This window comes from Vitis vinifera, chromosome 17 (assembly GCF_030704535.1).
Source record: "Vitis vinifera cultivar Pinot Noir 40024 chromosome 17, ASM3070453v1".
Taxonomy (NCBI): domain Eukaryota; kingdom Viridiplantae; phylum Streptophyta; class Magnoliopsida; order Vitales; family Vitaceae; genus Vitis; species Vitis vinifera.
The window spans coordinates 18,922,278-18,942,300 of NC_081821.1; the positions used below are offsets into that span (position 1 = coordinate 18,922,278).

Sequence of the window (20,023 nt, forward strand, 5' to 3'; positions counted from 1 at the left end):
TATAAATATTTAAATTGAATATAAAAATTTAAAATTAATATATAGAATCACTAAATATATTTAAATTTTATTTATTCAAATGAAAATAAAATTAATAAAAAAAAATTTGTTGTTTTTTTATAATAGTTTTATTTAAATTATATTTGATAGGAAAAATGATATTTATATTTCTAAAGGTGATTCATGGTCTTTTTATGGTTGAAAATATTTTTTAAAGTTTTTAAAATATTTCATTCGAACGAATTTATTATAAAATATTTTTATTAGTTTTATCTAATATTTAATACAAGATAATAAATAAATAAATTAAAATCTATTACATAATGTTCTCTATGTATATTTATTAATTTTTTTTAGTCTATTTGATTGTATTTATTTTTTGTGATAATTTTAAAATTTTTGGTAAAAATTTTAGAGTTATCAAGACTGATTTGTCTCATACCCTCCATTACCGCAACTTTGAACAATACCTTATTCTAACCAAAATTGGAGTAAGAGAGATTTTCCAAGGTGAAAATCTCTCGTCCATATAAATATCCCTTTCTCTCCCACCCTCCAAGTTCAAAAATAGAATTCCGGAGAAGTTCTTAGATTATGGGTTTCTTGGGTGACTCCAACTAGTGATCTGCACACACTGTGAGTAAGGATGGCAACGGGGTGAGTTCGGGATGGATCGCCCCCATCCCAACCCCGTCCCGTTTATTCAAAATAATTCTCATTCCCGTCCCATTTAAAAAATTAAACGGGGAAGGGCAGGGTAAGGCGAGTATGATAAATTTTCATACCCGCCCCATCTCGTCTCGTTTAACTTTTTTTTGAATTTTTTTTATTTTTAATTACATTAAAATAAATATGTTTTATAAATAATTAAATTATTATATTTTTTATAACTTATTTTATTAAAAATATTTTATTATTATCTATATATTAAAAATAGTAAAATAAAATGAAATTAAATTAATTTTAAATTTTAAATTAAATTAATTTTATATATAATCAGGGGATTTTTTAAAAAAATTATCAAACCCGTCCTAAACTCATTTATTAAAATTAAACTCCGTCCCATTAAGGGGGGACATGTACCCAAAAAAACCCGCCCCATTGTCATCCCTAACTATGAGCATTCAAATAGCAACGACGTATCATCACACAAATCCTTTTTAGGTATAAACCAAAACGCTTCCAAACATTAATTGAAAGGAGCATGTGAAATTATGATATGCTCTCATCTTCTTTCTGCACCTATACTCCAAAAACAACACCAATCTTAATCGTATGTTCTTCTCCTTTCTCCCCCCACCTTCCTCTTTGCCATTTCATTTTCTTTTCTACTCATTCATTTCATCTTTTTCCCAACTCCAAACTGTAAAATATATTTAAAAAGTTAAAGAAAAAAAAAAGAGCAGCCCTTGCCAACTATCATAGTTGCTCCTCTCTCCCTCTATTTTCTTCTTTTCCTTTTTTCATTGTGAAGAAAGGAAGAAGATGAGATGAATGGGAAGGGACGAAAACGAACTGAGGAAGAAGTTGAAGGAGAGGAAGGGAGTTAAGGTTTGAGTTTCTCGTTGAAGGAAGTAGATAAGGATTAAGGATATTATTCTAAATTTACATGGATTTTCATGATTTAAAAAGAAAAGAATTAAGAAGTTTAATTTGAATTGAAAACAAAAATCGAGTTGAATCAAATAAAATCATCCGAAGAAAGGCTTCAAATGCCCTCCCTTTATTTACCATCATATGCTCAATTAATTTCTTTAAAACCTTCTAAGATTTATTGGATACCAACTATTCATTGCTCAAAGTTTGATTAATATACCCTATAAGATTACAAGTTACCAAGAATATTCACTGCTCCAAGTTTTAGTGGGCTTCAGAAGATGTGCATGCATGCATACCAAGAATAAGCTAAGTCACCCAAAGATTTTGCACTCCACGTGAATCCATATATATATATAACATTTCACTATTTATTTAGAAAAATAGCGTAGTAATAAAGAAAAAACTTTAAATTTAAATTTAAATTCGATGATCACCCGTCACAGTAATTGTTGAAATAACATTATTCAAAGAAATGTATGTTTGAGGAATCCTGACGAAAGGTTTCGTGACGTCGTCGTAGTACTTTTTTTTTTGTTTTTTTGTCTTTTATTGTTTTAAGAATAATAACATGTGTTGTGTGATTGGTAAATAAGATGATAAAAAGAGAAAGGATTATAAAGGAAGAAAAACACATCCCGACCGTGTGATTTACTTTTTAGGGCCACATTTAACTTTTGACTATACCCCAACAACATACACCAGCTTTGATCATCAACCCATATGATTTCTACTCATTGTTCCATGATTTTCACTGAGTGATTGAAGAATAGGAACATGGGTCAGTGGTCATTTTTGTAAAAGAAAAGATGTAACAGCAAGTGTTAGATTTTGGTTGAGGGCTTCAAAGGAACGTTTGTCTGAGAATCTGCAAAAGAGAAAGCGAAAAATGACTCAAAGACAAGGGACTTTGAATCCTTTTATATATGTGTGTGAAGGGACGATGGTACAAGTGTTAAGAGGAAGAGTTTTTAGCCGAGAGGAGAGTAGGGTGGTGGTGGTGGCTGGCGGTGGTGGTGGTGGTGGTTGGTGGCAGGGGCGAAAGGTGAAAAAAAGACAATGGCGCCAGTCGGATTACCTCCAGGTTTTAGGTTTCATCCCACTGATGAAGAGCTTGTGAATTACTATCTCAAGAGGAAGATTCATGGACAAGAGATTGAACTTGATATCATTCCTGAGGTCGATCTCTACAAATGTGAGCCTTGGGAGTTGGCAGGTTCCTCTTCTCCTTCTTATTCTTCTCCCTTTCTACATAATATACAGAGAGAGAGAGAGAGAGAGAGAGAGAGAGAGAGATTTCATCATCATCATCATCATCTTCTTCTTCTTAATTCTTCGTCTTTATATGTATATATAGGGATTTGATTTTAGGTCAAAAAATGCCAGTTATTCTTTTTTCTTTTTATATGGTTGATCTCTCTCTCTCTCATGCCAATCATTCATGTCTTTTTATATCTTCTGTTGTATGCTTAAAATTTTTACCTTGTCAAGTAGAAAACAACATGAACTCTTCCACAAATTCCATGTTTTTATATTCATTCTCCTCCTTTTTCTTCCTTAAAGCTTTTCAGAAACCATTTATGAGTAGGTGAATTGTCTATGATAAGTCATGCTGATTCCAAGTTTTGTTTTGTGGTCTCATACAGAGAAGTCATTTTTGCCTAGTAGAGATCCAGAGTGGTACTTCTTTGGACCACGGGATCGAAAATACCCTAACGGGTTCAGGACTAATAGGGCAACCCGGGCGGGATACTGGAAATCCACAGGAAAAGACCGGAGAGTAACATGCCAAAGTCGCGCCATTGGAATGAAGAAAACACTGGTTTACTACCGTGGCCGTGCTCCTCAGGGGATTAGGACGGATTGGGTGATGCATGAGTACCGCCTTGATGACAAGGAATGTGAAGAAACGTCCGGAATTCAGGTAGTTCGTGTATGATCACATGATTCATTACGATGAAAATTGAACCAAAAACTCGTAATCATTATCATCATCAGCTGCAGCATTATTGGTTTTTTTCTTTTATATGCAATACTCTTATTTGCTCGAGGCTTTTTTTTCCGTGATGATGATTTAAGCTTTACACTACACCCAGATCTTGAATGCATACTTCCTTCTCTTCATCAAATTGGCTGTGAAATTAAGGCATTATCACCATTGAATTTAATTATTTTGTTTCTCTTAGGTATTAACACTATAACAAGAAGGCATAGCTCTACAGAAAAATAGGTAGGCACCAAGTTATAATCTACAAATCACATATTCAAAGTACCCTAGAAGTTTAAGCAATGGCATTCAACTATTCCATGACTTAATCATGGAAACTCAATATTCTGTAGTTAGTGTTCAAAAAATAATGCTAAATCTCATGACCCTTGATGATTAAAACAAGTTTGTTTGAACAAACACAATTGAAAGTACGTTCTTGTTGTAAATCTATCTGTAATGAAGCAAATGAGAGAACTCGACTGCTCCTACACCTACCCAATTGTTATTTCTAAACTTAAAACTAGCAAAAAAAATCATCTCCAATTGACTAAAAAAGCATAAAATTCCATTCCTTGATTTGTGCCTTAACCATTTTCCTGCATTTTTTTCTCACCCACTTTACACCAAAGAGGATGCAAAGCAAGCCAAAGTTTCAACAAGTACATTGTAAATCACTCTTGATGAATTGGAGTCCATGGTGAATGTAGAAAAAAGCTAGCTGAATTGGAATAATGAGATTTTGAGAGGTTGAAATAGAGTAAGAAGTGCATGCTAATGCTAAGACTTGCATGAAAAGTTAGAGCTTTTGTCATTCTCTTCTCTCGCTTTATCTTTCTTTATCATATAGCCTGTGAATAAAAAAAAAACATAAAACAAGGGCATGGGCTGACATATATATTCGTTTCTTGCTCTGGTCTCTCTCAGATCTCTACACAGACAAAGCCTTTGGCTTCTTCACTTTCTCTTCCCTAATGAGACAAAAGCATTATCCCCAATATATACCTTGAGAGAGAGATATGTATTGTTTATTTGTTTTATATATGTTTCGAGTGTGGTAATCTAGTGTAGATTCTATAAGTACTCATCATGAAATCACTTGTTTTATGCAAGCCTAAAAGCAGACTCATCAACTTCACTTTACTTTTTCACTTTATTCCAAACACAAAAATAGGCCAATTAGGTGTCAATCTATTCTCAGATTTTGATTTGATATCAAACTTGTCAAATGCACTTCTGTTTGGATCAAGTTGTGTGCATAAGAGTTCCCCTTTTGTTTCATTTTTTTTTTTTTTTTTACTCTTTTGGTGGGGTGGGGCATTTCACAATGTTTCTTTGATTATCTGATTCTTTTATTTGTGTGGGTCTTTTGGCAATGAATGTGTAGATGGAAAAAGTTGGGAGAAGAAACAGTCAGTATAGTATGTAGCATATTATTTTTAGGCTTTGAAATCATGATAGTTTTTAAAGGACGATGCATGCGGTTTCCTTTTGTAAAGTTATGTAATTTGTAAGCAAAGAAGAAGGGAAAAGAAGCTTCATTGCTGTGTAAAGTCAGTTTTGATACTTAAAGGTGCCAAACGTAGCCTCCCATTAGCTAGAAAGGAAAACAAATGCGAATGTTATATACATAGCCCCCAATTATTGACTAGTGCAGACAAATTGGACCGAGCTTTAATTCGAACTTATTAAATAATCAATAGAATCATGAATGTAAATTTCAGCTCAGAAAATAATAGGATCATGCAAATAAGATTCAGCATAAACTCTCTCTCTCTCTCTCTCTCTCTCTCTCTCTCTCTCTCTCTCTTACATATCACACATAAGTTGTGGCCTATAAATTACATCTATGCTCTCCTCTCTAATTTAAGTTTATGTACCTAAAAATATATATTTATTTACATATATTCCATCCACAGGATTCCTACGCATTGTGTCGGGTGTTCAAGAAAAACGGGATATGCTCGGAGAGTGAAGAGCAAGGACAATGTAGCTCGTCATTGATAGAGAGCTCACAAGGCGTCCTCAATGACTACGAGACCATGTCGCCGGACGTTCCCCTACCATCCTCTTCATGCATGGAGGAGGAAGACAAAGATGACTCATGGATGCAGTTCATAACCGACGATGCATGGTGTTCTTCCAACACGATCATGGGTGGCGCCGATGAAGTCTCGTGCCCGCCTGCATTCACAAACTGAAAGGCCGGGAGAGTTGTCAACAAACCACAAATAATTTAGATATCTATATATATTTCATATAATAAGACATCTGCATGTTCTTGAGGACAAGTTTGTAAAATTTCTTGATTTTTATGTGTAGATTATTGTGCCTAATTGCTTGTAGTTTCTTCATCTTCCATATATCATATCTCTATATGTGGTGGTTTGGCGGGTGGCATATGTCCATGAAGGCCAATATATGAAATGGCTGTCTGGATTTTTAGGGTTTTAACCTCTTGATTGAGGCTTATTTGGGTGTTACTTGTGGAATAAAGGACATGAATAATTAATATTTTTATTTTGTTATATTGTTTCCATGCATTGTAAGACTGTAGTGGTATATATATTTATGTTAGTTGGAGGCTTGGAGCCCACGCCAGCTTTTGGATGGAGTTGGGAATTCGGTCCACGAATTTAACAAATGTAACCATATTTGTTAATAAATAAATATAAAAATAAAAACATGCAGTCAAGGCTTAGTTTAGTGGTGAGATGTGAAGTATATAACTACATAAATAATAAGAATTTGTCATGGTAAAATAATTTTAAAATAAGGAAAATTTTAACCAAAAAATTCACTATCCGAAATTATATTTGTATTTTTATACATTCGTCTAAAAATTAAAATCTTATTTATACATCCACTCTACAATTTAAAAATACCTTAAACACTCTTTTCATAATTCTCTCCCCAAACTCATCTTCTTTTTTCCTTTTTCTTCCCAACTACAAATCACCTTTGTTTAAACCTTATTTGTAGGTATATTCATAACTAATTCAAACAATATATATATATATATATATATTGTTTGAATCCATATAACATACACAACATGGATATCTCTTAGGGATTATTTTTTTAAAACAAATATTGTAAAAATGGTTGAAAAACAATTAAGAAGAATTTATAAGTGATTTAGAAGTGAAAAATGGTGAAAAGTTGCAATGTAAATAAAGAAAAAAAAAATTGTAAACAATGGGGTGCAAACCAAAAAGGCCCAACATCCTAAGAATGTTCAGTTATACAATGTTGGACACTTATAAGAGCGTCTAAATGTATATTTTCGAACATTATTAAATTAAACATCTGAAACTACAATGTCAAACAACTAAAAAAAAAAAAAAAATCGACTTTGGAATTCTAAAAATGTAATAATAATGTAAAAATAATAATAATAATAAAACCCTGTAATATTATTGGATGTGATTATTTGTTTATACATTTGTGAGAAACACAACCCTCTTATCGAGTTTTGTTAGGGTTATAGAGCGATGAAAAGAGAAGTAATGATGAAAGGAGGAGATGAGGCAGAAAAATACTTTAGTAGAGATTTCAGCAATGAACGATTGTGTCTTAAAAAAAAATTAATTATAAAGATGAATGCAAAGAGAATTTTGGTAAATATAAATATAATTTCTCTTTATATTAAATTCATTAAAAATATTATTTTAGAAATGTGACTTCTTATCGAAGTTAAAAAGAAAAACTTTTATTTTAGGTACACTGAAACCAATTTTTTCTCGTGTTGAAGAACCATGAGTTACATATATATCCTACGACGGTCATGTGGAAAAACTTGAGAGAGAGAGAGAGAGAGAGAGAGAGAGAGAATGCAGTATTAGTTTATTAAATAAAATGTTGATGGATACATAGTCAATTGGATTTGAAGGCATTAGTAAAAATGGAGGCGGAGCATCTTTTCAAACCTTCCACTTGTCAAAGTCTGCAGGGCTTAACATGAAGGAACTGGCGTTTCGATGGCCACCACCTCCGTATTCCTGTGAATTGAAAGCAACCGATATATCATTCAAAAAAGACAGAGAGAAAAGGAGTAACAACTAACAAGCTACCTGAGAGATGGTGGTCGTGTCTTCCTTGTCCACACTCCTGAGGCTTATTTTCAAGAATTGGTCATTTTTTAGCTCAGGGACTCTATATACAACAGCTCCAATGCCCCTATGGCCCCAAAAAAGATTCAAAAGAATGAGAATGAAGTCCAAATGGTCCCAGTTGTTCTCAAGGAGGAAAATGAAACGATCATGGAAAATCAGAACAAAATGAATTTCTTCCCAAGTCTGAAATCAAAATCATAATTTTTCACTCAATCTGCCTGGTTTTTTTCTAAATAAATTGCCCCTTAAATCAATAACCATCATGTGCTAAAAGCATTAGACGCTTCTTTTCCAGCATGGACCACATCACACCAGCTTTTAAGCCTTCATGCCTGTCAATCCTACTGTTTGAGAACTGAGCGATTTCTTTTTCCTTTTTCTATAATAACCCACAACTTTCTATGACCAAGCCCTTCAGAATCTATGGCAACTCAAACCTTAGGGTACTGACTACACCTGTTACAACCAACACTCGGTAATCTAGGGCATTCGACCAACAGCAGGAATCCAACTCAGGACCATGTGCCTCTACCACACATCCCGGCTTTCAACCTCACCAGCCGAGCACCCTCACAGGCTGAGAATATTTTAGAAAAAATGTTCCTCAAGTTGAGATATATTTTCATAACCCTAGTTCTTCAAACAAACTTGTAGCTGCTAACCTACAGTAGAATTTCAGTTACCAACAATTTGGTAAATGGTTTTTATTCAATAATCAATATAATAATTCTTCCAACTGTCTTTAACCTCATTCTCAACTTTCATTCATAAACACATTTCAAGTCCTTGCATTTTCTCATCCACGAAAATGTCTACTTCCTTCTTCACATTCTTGTACCTAGCTTTATATGAGGAATCATTAGTCTGAAATTTAACCTCAGTCACTACCATCTTAGCTTTCATTTTAGCCATTTGATGAATTCCAATACCTTTTCCAATCTTTTATATATATATATATAGTTTTATACAGGCTACTTAGTTGGAGAAGAATGAAGTTTGGTATGAACTATAGTTTGATACCAAAACAAACTAAAATAAAATCTGAACTAAGAATCAACAATCAAATCCAAAATCCAATATCATCACCTCAGGTTTGGATCATACTTTAATATCAAAAAACTAAAAAGAAATCTGAACTAAGAATCGATAATCAAACCCAAAATCCAATATCATCACCTCAAATTTGATTAATAACCAGGACCTTAATCCAACTTTGAAAAACCTTATTTTAGTATTCCAATGGGAAATTGATTAATTACACAATCTTGATCAACCAAAAGAAGTTGCAACTTTCACACATGAATCAGCAATTAAAGTCTTGTGTAGGAGAGCTTCTCAAACACTGAAAGCACCATTTGAGGGTCAAATGTTACTTTTAAGAGTGTTTAGATAGAACTCTCAATCATGGGTCTCATACTTCCTAATGTGATTTTTCTACAGTTTGAATGAGTAGGGAAACTCATTATTTTTCTCAAATTTGATGCAAGAAGCATATTTCTATTTAATTAAATTTTTTAAAAATGACATAATTATCCTTATTCTTAATAATAGCATTTGTCAAATATAGTTCCAAAACATAAAATTCAATCATGCTACAATAGCAATTACTTCTACTTCTGACGTTAAATGCAAAAATTAAATGTTATCCTAAACAAGATTTCATTAAAATTTAAGATACTTAATAACATCCAATCACCCAAAACTAAAATTGTCACACTATCAAAATTCTATCACAAATTCGTCATGATGTGTGACACTTAAAAGCCCTCTGAGCCAACTCAATGGCCCACTAGATTAATTAAAAAATGAAGCAAAGCACATACGAAGTTAAGGAAATACCCCAACTTCTATTAACTCTCAAACCAACTACAGAACCTGCCAAACTCTGAAAGCAATTACAGAAACTGCCAAGGCCTCTCTAAGAACTAGACTTCAACACAACTCTTAGGAAGCTCATGCTTAGAATGGCCAAGCAATGCACCATTTACAGACAACTATTTTTTTTTTTTTTTTTTTTTTATCAATAAGCAAAAAATTGTATAGCAAAGAGGTGCTAAAGAAGTGACTCACAGAATTACGGTATAGATAAACTCACCCCCTTACAAAAGGACCCAAACAACAATGAAAACACAAAAAAAACCTTCTCCCTTAACGCAAACACACCCACTCCATAAAATCTATTAAGATCGAAGGACCATCTTTTATCCACAATTTGGTTTCCGACCAAAGTAAATACACAAAAGAAACTTTCAGCTTTTGAATGGACAGCACACCATCCTCAAAAGCAATTATATTCCTTGTCTTCCAAATGACCCAAAACAAGCATAACGGTCCCAATTGCCACGCCACCTTCCTCTTATTGCCCACAAATGAGCCCCTCCATCCTAAAAGGGTTTCCTTAACCGAATAAGGAAAGACCCAAGAAACTCCAAAAAAAGCGAGGAACAACTCCACACCTCCCTTGTTCTTTCACAATGAAGGAGGAGGTGGTCAATCGACTCCCCGCACGTTTGGCACAGAAAGCACCTATTTGTCAACGCCCAACCCCTCTTTTGTAAACGGTCCAAGGTTAGAACTCTTCCCCACGAAGCCTCCCACACAAAGAAACTTAACTTGGGCTGCACACAAGAATTCCAAATAATCTTCAAAGGGAATGAAGCAAGAGACACCGGCTGCAAAGCCCTATACAAAGATTTTACCGAAAAAACCTCATCCTTTGAGTCCATCCACCTCACCCTATCCTCCTCATCCACCCTAACCATCTTCCCATCCAAGCAACAAAGCAATCTTCCCACTTCTTCCATCTCCCAATCATTAAAAGGCCTATTGAAATGAGGAGTCCAACTTCCCCTCCTTTCCCCCTCGGCTATCCAAACTTCATTTACCCAAGCCTCTTTAGACGTTGCTAGAGCAAATAATGAAGGGAAAGCCTCACAAAAAAGGGTGGTTCTACACCACTTATCTTTCCAAAAACTCACATTCTTACCATCCCCCACCACAAAGCCCAAAAAAAGGGGTACTAGTTGTCCCATCTTATTTATAGCTTTCCACAACCCAACTCCATAAGCCTCCCTAGCCTCACAAGATCTCCATCCTCCTCTTCCCTCCCTGTATTTCCTTCTAATCACTTGGTTCCAAAGGGCCTTTTTTTCGTTTGCAAAGCGCCAAACCCACTTGCCAAGGAGAGCCCTATTGAAAGAACCAACACTCTTAACCCCCAACCCTCCTTTACTTTTGTCTACACACACCATCGGCCACCTTACTAAGTGCAGTTTTTGCTCAAGAGTCCCACCACCCCACAGAAAATCTCTTTGTATCTGTTCCAGTCTCATCCTAACCACCTTAGGCAGCTGGAAAATTGACATAAAATAGATCCGTAGATTGGACAAAGTACTTCGAATTAAGGTAATCCTCCCCCCTTTTGAGATGTATTGCCGCTTCCACATAGTCAATCTCTTTCGGAATCTTTCTTCTATTCCATCCCAAGCACCAACAGATTTAAAAGGAGCACCCAAAGGCATTCTTAAGTAGGTGGAGGGAAAAATTCTCACTTTATAACCGAACTCATAAGCCAACTCTACCAACTGGAATCAGTTCACTTTTTTCCAAATTCGCTCTTAATCCTAAAATCCTCAAACCACATTAATAGTCAACACAAGTATGTCAACTACTCCTCTTTAGCCTCTCAGAAAATCAATGTGTCATCAGCAAACAATAAATGTGAGATCTGGACCCCTTCACCCCTTCTTCTCCAAACCGAACAAGGCGTCAAATAACCTCCAACAATTGCTCTTTTCAGCAAACAACTAAAAGCCTCCATCACGACTACGAATAAATAAGGCAAGAGGGGGTCTCTTTGCCTTAAACCCCTTGAGCTCTGGAAAAAACTAGCAAGGCTTCCATTCACCAAGACTGAAAATCTAACAGTGGATAAACACCACTTTATCCAGCTACACCACCTTTCCCCAAACCCCATCTTCTCCAACACCGCTAACAAAAACGACCAGTCCACGTGATCATAGGCTTTCTCAATGTCTAATTTGCAAAGAATTGCCCCTCTATTACTTTTCAAAATGGAATCTATTGCCTCATTAGCAATCAGCACTACATTCATAATCTGCCGCCCCTCCACAAAATCATTTTGAGACATTGAGATCACCTTGGCTAACACTCCTTTCAATCTGTTAGTCAACACCTTAGCTAACCACTTGTACAGCCCTCCCACCAAGCTAATTGACCTAAAATCCTTCAAGTCCTCAGCCCGCCCCCCCCCCCCTTTTCTTGGGAATCAACATTAAAAAGGTTGCATTTAGACTTCTAACAAATCTCCCAGTCTCATGGAACTGTCTCAAAAAATTCATTACCTCCTCCTTCACAAAGTCCCAAGAAAACTGTCAGAATGCCATTGAGAAACCATCAGGGTTTGGCGCTTTCTCTCCGCAACAACCTAACAACGCACCAAAAACGTCCTCCTCTAAGAAAGGCTTCTCCAACCCCTCCACATCCACCTCATCCAGCCTCTCAAAATTTAAACCATCTATACCGAGCTTCCAATCACCAGGATCTGCCAACAACCCTTGGAAAGCTCTGCTCACCTCCTCTTTGATTTCACTTTCCTCAGTTAACCACCTCCCATTCACTTTTACTCTAGTCAGTTGATTCCTTCTTCTGTGAGCATTAGTCATCTGATGAAAAAACCTAGTGTTTCTATCCCCCTCCTTCAGCCACATTTCCCTAGACTTTTGCCTTCAAGACACTTCTTCTAAAAGAACCCACTTCTTATACATCTCTCTTGCCTCCTTCCTAGCCTCTTCTTCTTCCAACGACAAAGAGCGAACCCTCTCTTCCTTATCCCAATAATCCATTAAATTCCACGCATTCTGCTTCTTAGAATCAATCTAACAAAAAACCTCTTTATTCCAACTTCTCAAAATTAGTTTTAAAGCCTTCAATTTTTCAGTCAAAATGAAGCTAGCCGATCCACTAACTTGAATCCCCTCCCACCACTTTCTCAACACCTCTTTAAAGCCCTCCTCCTTCAGCCACATATTCTCAAATCTAAAGGGCGTGGGCCCTCTTCTCATCCCTCCCCCATCAAGAAGAATCGGAGAGTTATCAGAAACCGGCCTAGCTAGTACAACTTGAATGGCCCCTTGAAAATGAGCTTCCCAATCCTCAGAAATGAGGAACCGATCAATTCTCGACTTTAACCGATTATTAATACATCCACTCCACGTGAACAGCCACCCCCCCCCCCCCCCCCCCCTTGAAGAAACAAATCCCTCAGTTCTAACTCCTCAACCACTTCTGAGAATCTCCTCATCGTTGGGGACATACAGCCTCCTCTACTCCGCTCAGAAGGGAATCTTATCATGTTGAAGTCTCCTGCTACACACCACGGCTCATTCCACAAACCTCTAATGGCCCCCAGCTCACTTAAAAAATCTTCTCTCTCCACTTTCATAGTGGGCCCATACACTTCTGAAAAAATCCAGCAGAAACCATCCTCGCAATTTTTAAAGCGACAAGAAACTGAATATTTACCCACCTCCATCTCCACCATTTACAGCACCCTATTATCCCAAAATACCACAACCCCCTGCCCCCCTTGAAATTAAAGCCCCCCACTCCAAACATCTTCCTAACCCGAGGCTTCTTACAATTCCATTAGTCATCTCCTAAGTTTTTGTTTCCTGGAGCCACACTAAGTCCACCTTCTGTGTTTTAATCACATTCTTTATCAAATTTCTCTTGTCTCTGTCATTTACCCGCCTTACATTCCACGAAAGAATTCTAAGCCTCATCTAACACACTGTTGATGACCCCGATCCCCTCCTGACCCACCATAATTTACCGACCATTCAAGTTTCTTCAGCTCACGATCAAATCTCGAAAGTCTCTGTCTTTTCCTCTTTTTTCCGCTTACCCTCTCAGAACGGTCTCTTCTTTCTCTTATTCTGTTAAGGAGTTTCAAAATCTCACTTTCAAAGCCCTCAGAAGGCATTCCCAAACACTGACAGAACCTTGCTAGACAACTGTACCTTCATGACTCCTCATCCTCTCCCTCTTTCTCAACCCTTTCATCCCTCCCCTCTTCTAACAGAACAGAATCACCAACACCCTTCTGACCGCCCCTTCCTTCCACCGGATACACTCTCACAGGACTTACATTTAACTTCCCTCTGCTTTCCTTCAAAAAGGCATCAAAACCACGACTCTCCTCTACCTCAATCAAAGCCCCCTCCACCCCAGAGAAAGGAGAAGAAGAAGAGACCCGTCCCCCCCAAATGCAAACGAAAGAAGGCTCAAAGAGGGAATACCTGGAATCTTCCTCCAAAAGGCACGCATCCGCAAGGGAGCACCTTCCTGACTCCCCTTTCTCCACTTCAGGACCCATCCCACCGAGCAGAAGCTCTTCTTCAAACCACCTCTCTAATCGCGGTTGACAGAAAGAAGCCCTAGCTTCTTTTAAAGGTTCATCCATTGTGGGCCTAAATGAAAAGGAAGCCCAAGTTGCTCCTACAATGGGCTGCCACTCTTTCAAACCCGACTTGGGCCTGCCAACCACACCACTCAGCCCATCCCATTAAGAGCTTGAAGGGCCATCGCAAGAGGCCTACCCCACTCCTCTGCTGGGCTACCCCTCTTCCCAGCACACCCTGGGCTCGCAGATCTCCCTATCTTTTAAAGCCCAATCCATTTAGGCTTGAGCAACTTCACAAACGGGCTTGCAACATTCAAGCCTAGCATACCCCTCACTTAAGCCCACCCCTCCACTCCCTTTTTCTCCAACCTTCTTCCCACAGGCTGAAAATTCTTCAGTTATACTTGTCATCCTGTCTCCATCACACTTTTCTTCCCCCTCTCCAGCCTTTCTGATTAAACCTGCCCCATCAGCCTCTGCTACACGTCACCTCTCCTTCCCCTTGCTACTGCTACTCCCCGCATGTGAGCCCACATCCCACTCTTCCCTAACCTTTTCCCCCTCTCCCCCTTTCAATTTCTTCATCGGCACCACTACAGAGATCCATGGCAGCCTCTCCCACCAAAACGGTAATGCATAACAATAAGAATTGACTACTAAATGCAGAGTTCCCGAAAAAAAATTCCCCCTGTTCTTCACCAAAATTATGGCCCATTGAAACTGAGATAAATTTTTTGTTTCTTCATCCACCTCAACAAAACCTCCACAATAGTCTCCAATTCTTTTAAACATCTCTTCATTCCAACATTGAAGCGGGAGTCCCACCACCCTAACCCAAACTTCTTTTGCTAGGCTTCCTACCTACAAGCACCCCGCTTCCTCACTCCATCTCTCTAATTGCAGCACTTTGTCTTTAAAGCGGCACGTCCCCCTCTTTAGCACTCTCTCTGCCTCCTCTTCATCTTCAAACTCCAACAACATGAAAGGTCCTCCCAGCTTCAACACTTTCATACCTTTTTTTAGATTCCAATCGCACTCCCCCCATTTTCTAACCGAAACCATCTCCATCTCCACCACCGACCCGCCATCCCATCTCCCAACAAGGCACCGGCCCAACCCTTCCTCCCTATTTCTCAACCCTCTCCCTCCAACCTGAAGCCATAATGCATCTCCTTGCCTTCCAGTCGGTTCCTTAGCAACATCCACAAAGGTCTTTTTCTCACCCTCCACCTTCTTTCCAAGGCACCTTTCATCCTTACCTTCTACTGTCACCACTTTCGGCTTTGAATCAACTCGGAGTGCCTCTTCAAACTTTGCTTCCTCTTAAGTAACTACCCTTAAAGCCCGAAGTTTCTCAACGAAAATGGCTCAACCTCCTAGCAAACCTTTTCCTTCAGGGAAAACTAAGCAAAATCTCTTAGTCTCTACATCAACAACAGAACATAAGATGTATCTCCCCGCCCCATTTTCACGTCTTTCCAATTTGAACTTTCTTCCCTCTTCCTTCCAAACTTTAACTAATCTTCCTTTCTTTTCCTCCTTGCAACACTCTTCAAGACCTTCCAAAAGTTTTCTCAAACTTGCCACCCCGAACCTGATCCAGGAGGAGAACCCTCTACTCCTCTCCACAATGGTACCTCTTAGCTTCCCTCTGACTTCCTCTATTGAAACTTCAAACGTCTTCGACTCTATCGCAAACCAACACTTTTCCCCTCTCATCGGGAAACAATACCATTTACAGACAACTATGTAATTAGTTACACAACAAATCCCCACTTTTGGAACCAAGCCACTTTTCTGGCCCACACCCTAGGCAATTTTCCCAACTCATTCACTTAGACACTACCACTTGTCCATGCAGTTGAAGCAATCATTGCATCAGTTCATGCCACTAGCATTATAATTGAAAGACTTTCTTAGCTTAAGTCACCTATCTTGCAGGCCTCTTCAACAAGCCACATATCACATGTTTACTTTGGTTAATGTCTTGCAAACTCACTTTTCATGCCAAGTGTCATGCCCATAGTGCATCAACAACCCTTTAGTCTCCACCAATGCCAAGGTGCCATACCACGTATCTCTAGGTGTAACGTCTACAATGCATAAACAGGTCTTACATGGTCTCCACCAATGCCAAGTGTTGCAACAAATTAAACCCATGTGTATCAAACTCGTTTTCTTGTAAAGCCTTTCATTCAAACCAATTTTTATGTAGTTAACCCAAGCTAACTAATTCCATTTATTTAAGGCATGCCAAATCCATGCCCCAAGCTATCACCACACGTCATAGCATTGCGCCTGTAGGTTGCATCATACTCATAGCATTGTGCCCCGATCTATTTGTGCAAGCAAGGTCAACCAACAACTTGCTCATATTTGTTTAATGTCCATATAGGACCTATGGAGTGGCATAATCAATGCCACTTGGATCTCTCCAAGGATGGTGATTGAACTAAAGTGGCATTTGCTATATCACTTGGAAGGCTCAACATGGATCCACTATAGATATCAAGGTGTTGGTTGGCCTTGCTAGCACTCACACATGGTCGTAATGCCATGTAGCACAATGGCAGCATCCATGGTTGAGCATGCTTTAGAATTAGATGAACAAAAGGAATCAAATATTAACAAACATATGGATCGTGCAGAAGGCTTTGCAAGCAAGAGGGTTTGGCACACATGGTTGCAATTTGGTCTAACACTTACCGTTAGTGGATACAAAGCAAAGGTCATTAGGGCACTATGAACAAATCCTTGGAGACTGAGACAAAGCAAATGTCATTAGCACACTATGAACAAACACTTGGAGACAAGTGATGTGGCATCTTACTATTGGTGGAGACCAAGCAAAGCGTTGCTAGCACATGACACCTGGCATGAAAGTGCTTGCAAGACATCAGCGAAAGCAAACATGCGGCATGTGGTTTGTTGGAGAGGCTAGCAAGACAGATGGCATAAATTGAGCAAGTCTCTCAACTAGAATGACAAATGGGATGAATTGATGCAATGGTTGCTTTGACTGCACGGACACATGGCATTATCACAGTGAATGAGTTAGAAAGTTGCCTAAGGATGAAAACAGAGAAAGTGGGTTGGTTCCAAAAGTGGGTGGGGAGTTACTGTGTAACAACCTAGTTGCCAATAGATAGCGCATTGTCAGGCTATTCTCAGCAAGAGCTTCCAATAGTTCTATTAGAGTCTTGTTATTAGAGAGGCTTTGGCCATTTATTGTAGATGCTTTCAGAGTTAATACAAGTTAAGGGTATTTCCCTGTAACTTTATGTGTGCTAAAGAAACTTAAAAGCTGAAACACCCGTACAATTATTGTTTAATATCCAATACGCATGCACTTTTAAAAAATACAAAGTTTTAGCAGATGATTGTATGGGGAAAATAATTGACACAATTTGACCCATTCATTCATTCAGCCACCAACTTGATTTGATCTTCCAGTTTTCAGTCCCACAACAGCCGGCTCATGCCACTAAGACATCAACTATTCAATATTCAGCTCACCTCAGAGGACTTCCAAATTTCCTTCTTCCCTAAACACATATATTCAGCATTGCAGAGAACTACTAAAAATGTGGGAGAGCATTGATACAACTGTGCAATATTTATGAAAAGAGTAGAACAACAAAACAAAGAAAGAATAAAAAAAATCAACAAATTTAAATACCATAACCAAAAAAGCACCAAAATTGCCACAAACCTCAGCTTTAGATTGCAGCTTTTACTAGCTAGCTGGTGTCCAAGCTCACTCCTCAACTCTGAAATAGAATCTGCATTAACAGCCTACAGGTAAGAAAACATAATCAGAAATCCCTTTTTGTTTCTCTTTTAATTTTTAATCTGGAAGAGAGAGAGAGAGAGAGAAAGAGCACAGGCATGGACAGGACACAACATGATATGGACACAGCACTGCAAATCCTAAAAAGTTAGGACAGGATCCCAGCAAGAACACAAATGCACACACACACACACAAATATACAATCAATGAAGTGAAACAAAGAGGAACAATCATCTCCCACATAAATAAGGAATGAACAAAAACATTTTTCAAAACTTGCACTGAATGCTCCATCCCTCAAAAGTCTTGATGCCTCACTCTAGCCAAGTAGTTCAAAACAAACAAAGAAGGTTCATTCTCCAACAGGCCCAAGAGTCAGTGTGTCAATGTAGTGAAACAAACAGGAATGATAATCTCCCACATGAATAAGGAATGAACAAAAACATTTTCAAAACTTGCACCCAATGCTCCATCCCCTCAAAAATCCTAATGTTTCACTCTAGCCAAGTAGTTCAAAACAAACAAACAAAGTTCATTCTCCAACAGGCCTAAGTGTCAGTGTGTCCAATCCAAGAAAACAATTAAAAGGAGAAACCCTGTTATCTTGGTATTGCAGGGACACTCAAATGATTGATGAAAAACCAGTTATACACCTTGTTGTAAGGAAAAATATACACAGTTGAGAGACAGGACATTTATATATTATGCTAAAATGGTCCGATAATATTTTATCCTAGGGCACACCATTAATTTCAGAATTGGGTAAAAGATAATGATTTATTATATTGATTGGAGAAAGATATCCAAGTAATCAGGATGGCATGAATCAATATGAAATTATTTGTTTTGTTAAGCAACCACCAAGTTCAAAAAACATGATGAAACTTCTGTAACAATTAACTCTAACTTTCAACTTCTGTAACCATTAATTCTAACTTTCAACTGTTCATTGATCAACAAAACCTTAAATTCCAAGCATTTGAGGCTGCCCACAAACATTGAAGCAAAGCAAGATCTCACTAGGAGAAATTCAGTTAAAAGTTTTACCTCAGCAACATAAGTAATCAGTTAATAAGCTCAAAACACACTTAGTAAAATTGCATTTTGTTGTCTTAAAAGTTGCTTATTTATAAATAATTCTCAGTACTAAAACTCTCTCATACTTTTACTCTACTTACGACTCTCTAGCTACAACACTAACTAAAAAAATCCATCATACTTCAATAATAATTTTATAACTCTCATCCTGCTGGGCTTTTAAATTTCATTATATTTGTCTGCGTGTTCAGATTGCTAGAGATTGTAAGATCAACAGAAACAATGTATTGGTAAAATGGTTAGTTTGTTTGAGATTTTGAGTATACTATTTAGAGAATGGCTTGTTTGGGATGTTCTTTCAGGTGTGAGAATTGTCATCAATGATGAACAATAGTAGTTTGTTTCAAATTATTTCTATTAAAATCTGAATTTCGGACATTACACTCAAGACACCCTTAAAAGATTTATTCTATTTCCAAAATTGGCATTTAAGATGCTTCGAGCTCCTAACTAACCAAGGAACTCATAGCAGAATTACCTTTTAAATAGGACAATTCCCCATTTTTTACACAACGGCTGAACAATGTAGTAGTGCTTCCATCGAAATTGGGTTTACAAAACCAAAGCTGTTTGTTCCATGGATAATGTTATTTTTACATCTTGTTCAAAGCATAAAGCTCAAACATTTCTATCTGCCTTCATTAATCACAAGTTTTATTAAGATCCATTTTGTTCTGGATTTATATTGATTCTTAAAACAACACAACTTGAACTATAAAAATCTGTTGCATAGGCACAATGCCTACGACCCTTTGCATGAATTATTCAGTAGAATACTTTTTGGAAAAAGAAAATGTTATAGTTTTCTCAATCTAAATTCTCTAAAAAGTCAAATCAATGAGAAAACATATTTAAAAAGTGAAACTTCATTCGTTGTTCTGTTTTACAGTCAAATTCCAGTAACCTCAGGATTATGTGTTGAGTCTGATATAATTCTCACTTAGAAGTATCTTCAGCATGGAGTCATGTCTATTGTCAGAAAAAGTAAGCCTAAACTTAATTGAGATTGTGT

General features: G+C 37.5%; 2 protein-coding genes across 6 annotated transcripts in view; one reads left to right on the top strand and one right to left on the bottom strand.

Annotated features, from left to right (window-relative positions):
• The first annotated feature begins 2,550 nt into the window (after window positions 1-2,550).
• LOC100266514 (NAC domain-containing protein 54) lies at window positions 2,551-6,103 on the top strand. Of its 2 annotated transcripts, none has more exons than XM_010665629.3 (3): window positions 2,551-2,812; window positions 3,243-3,520; window positions 5,503-6,103. In XM_010665629.3, the coding sequence occupies exons 1-3, from the start codon at window positions 2,656-2,658 to the stop codon at window positions 5,782-5,784; spliced, it is 717 nt and encodes a 238-aa protein (XP_010663931.1). In that variant the 5' UTR covers window positions 2,551-2,655; the 3' UTR covers window positions 5,785-6,103. The 2 variants fall into 2 exon arrangements, with proteins under 2 accessions (XP_010663931.1, XP_010663930.1); XM_010665628.3 differs by having other exon boundaries at window positions 2,588-2,812; window positions 3,243-3,523.
• A 1,305-nt stretch (window positions 6,104-7,408) lies between these two features.
• LOC100240946 (uncharacterized) overlaps window positions 7,409-20,023 on the bottom strand; it is a 28,516-nt gene continuing 15,901 nt past the window's right edge. For 2 of the 4 annotated variants that reach the window (XM_002271300.5, XM_010665630.3), the window contains 3 exons: window positions 17,835-17,917; window positions 7,657-7,762; window positions 7,409-7,584 (listed from right to left, as the gene is read on the bottom strand). In XM_002271300.5, the coding sequence (XP_002271336.1) occupies window positions 7,507-7,584; window positions 7,657-7,762; window positions 17,835-17,917 (267 nt within the window). In that variant the 3' untranslated portion in view covers window positions 7,409-7,506. Of the gene's footprint in view, window positions 7,585-7,656; window positions 7,763-13,448; window positions 17,668-17,834; window positions 17,918-20,023 lie in introns of those variants that run through there. The other 2 variants (XM_019226315.2, XM_010665631.3) reach the window with 2 other exon arrangements.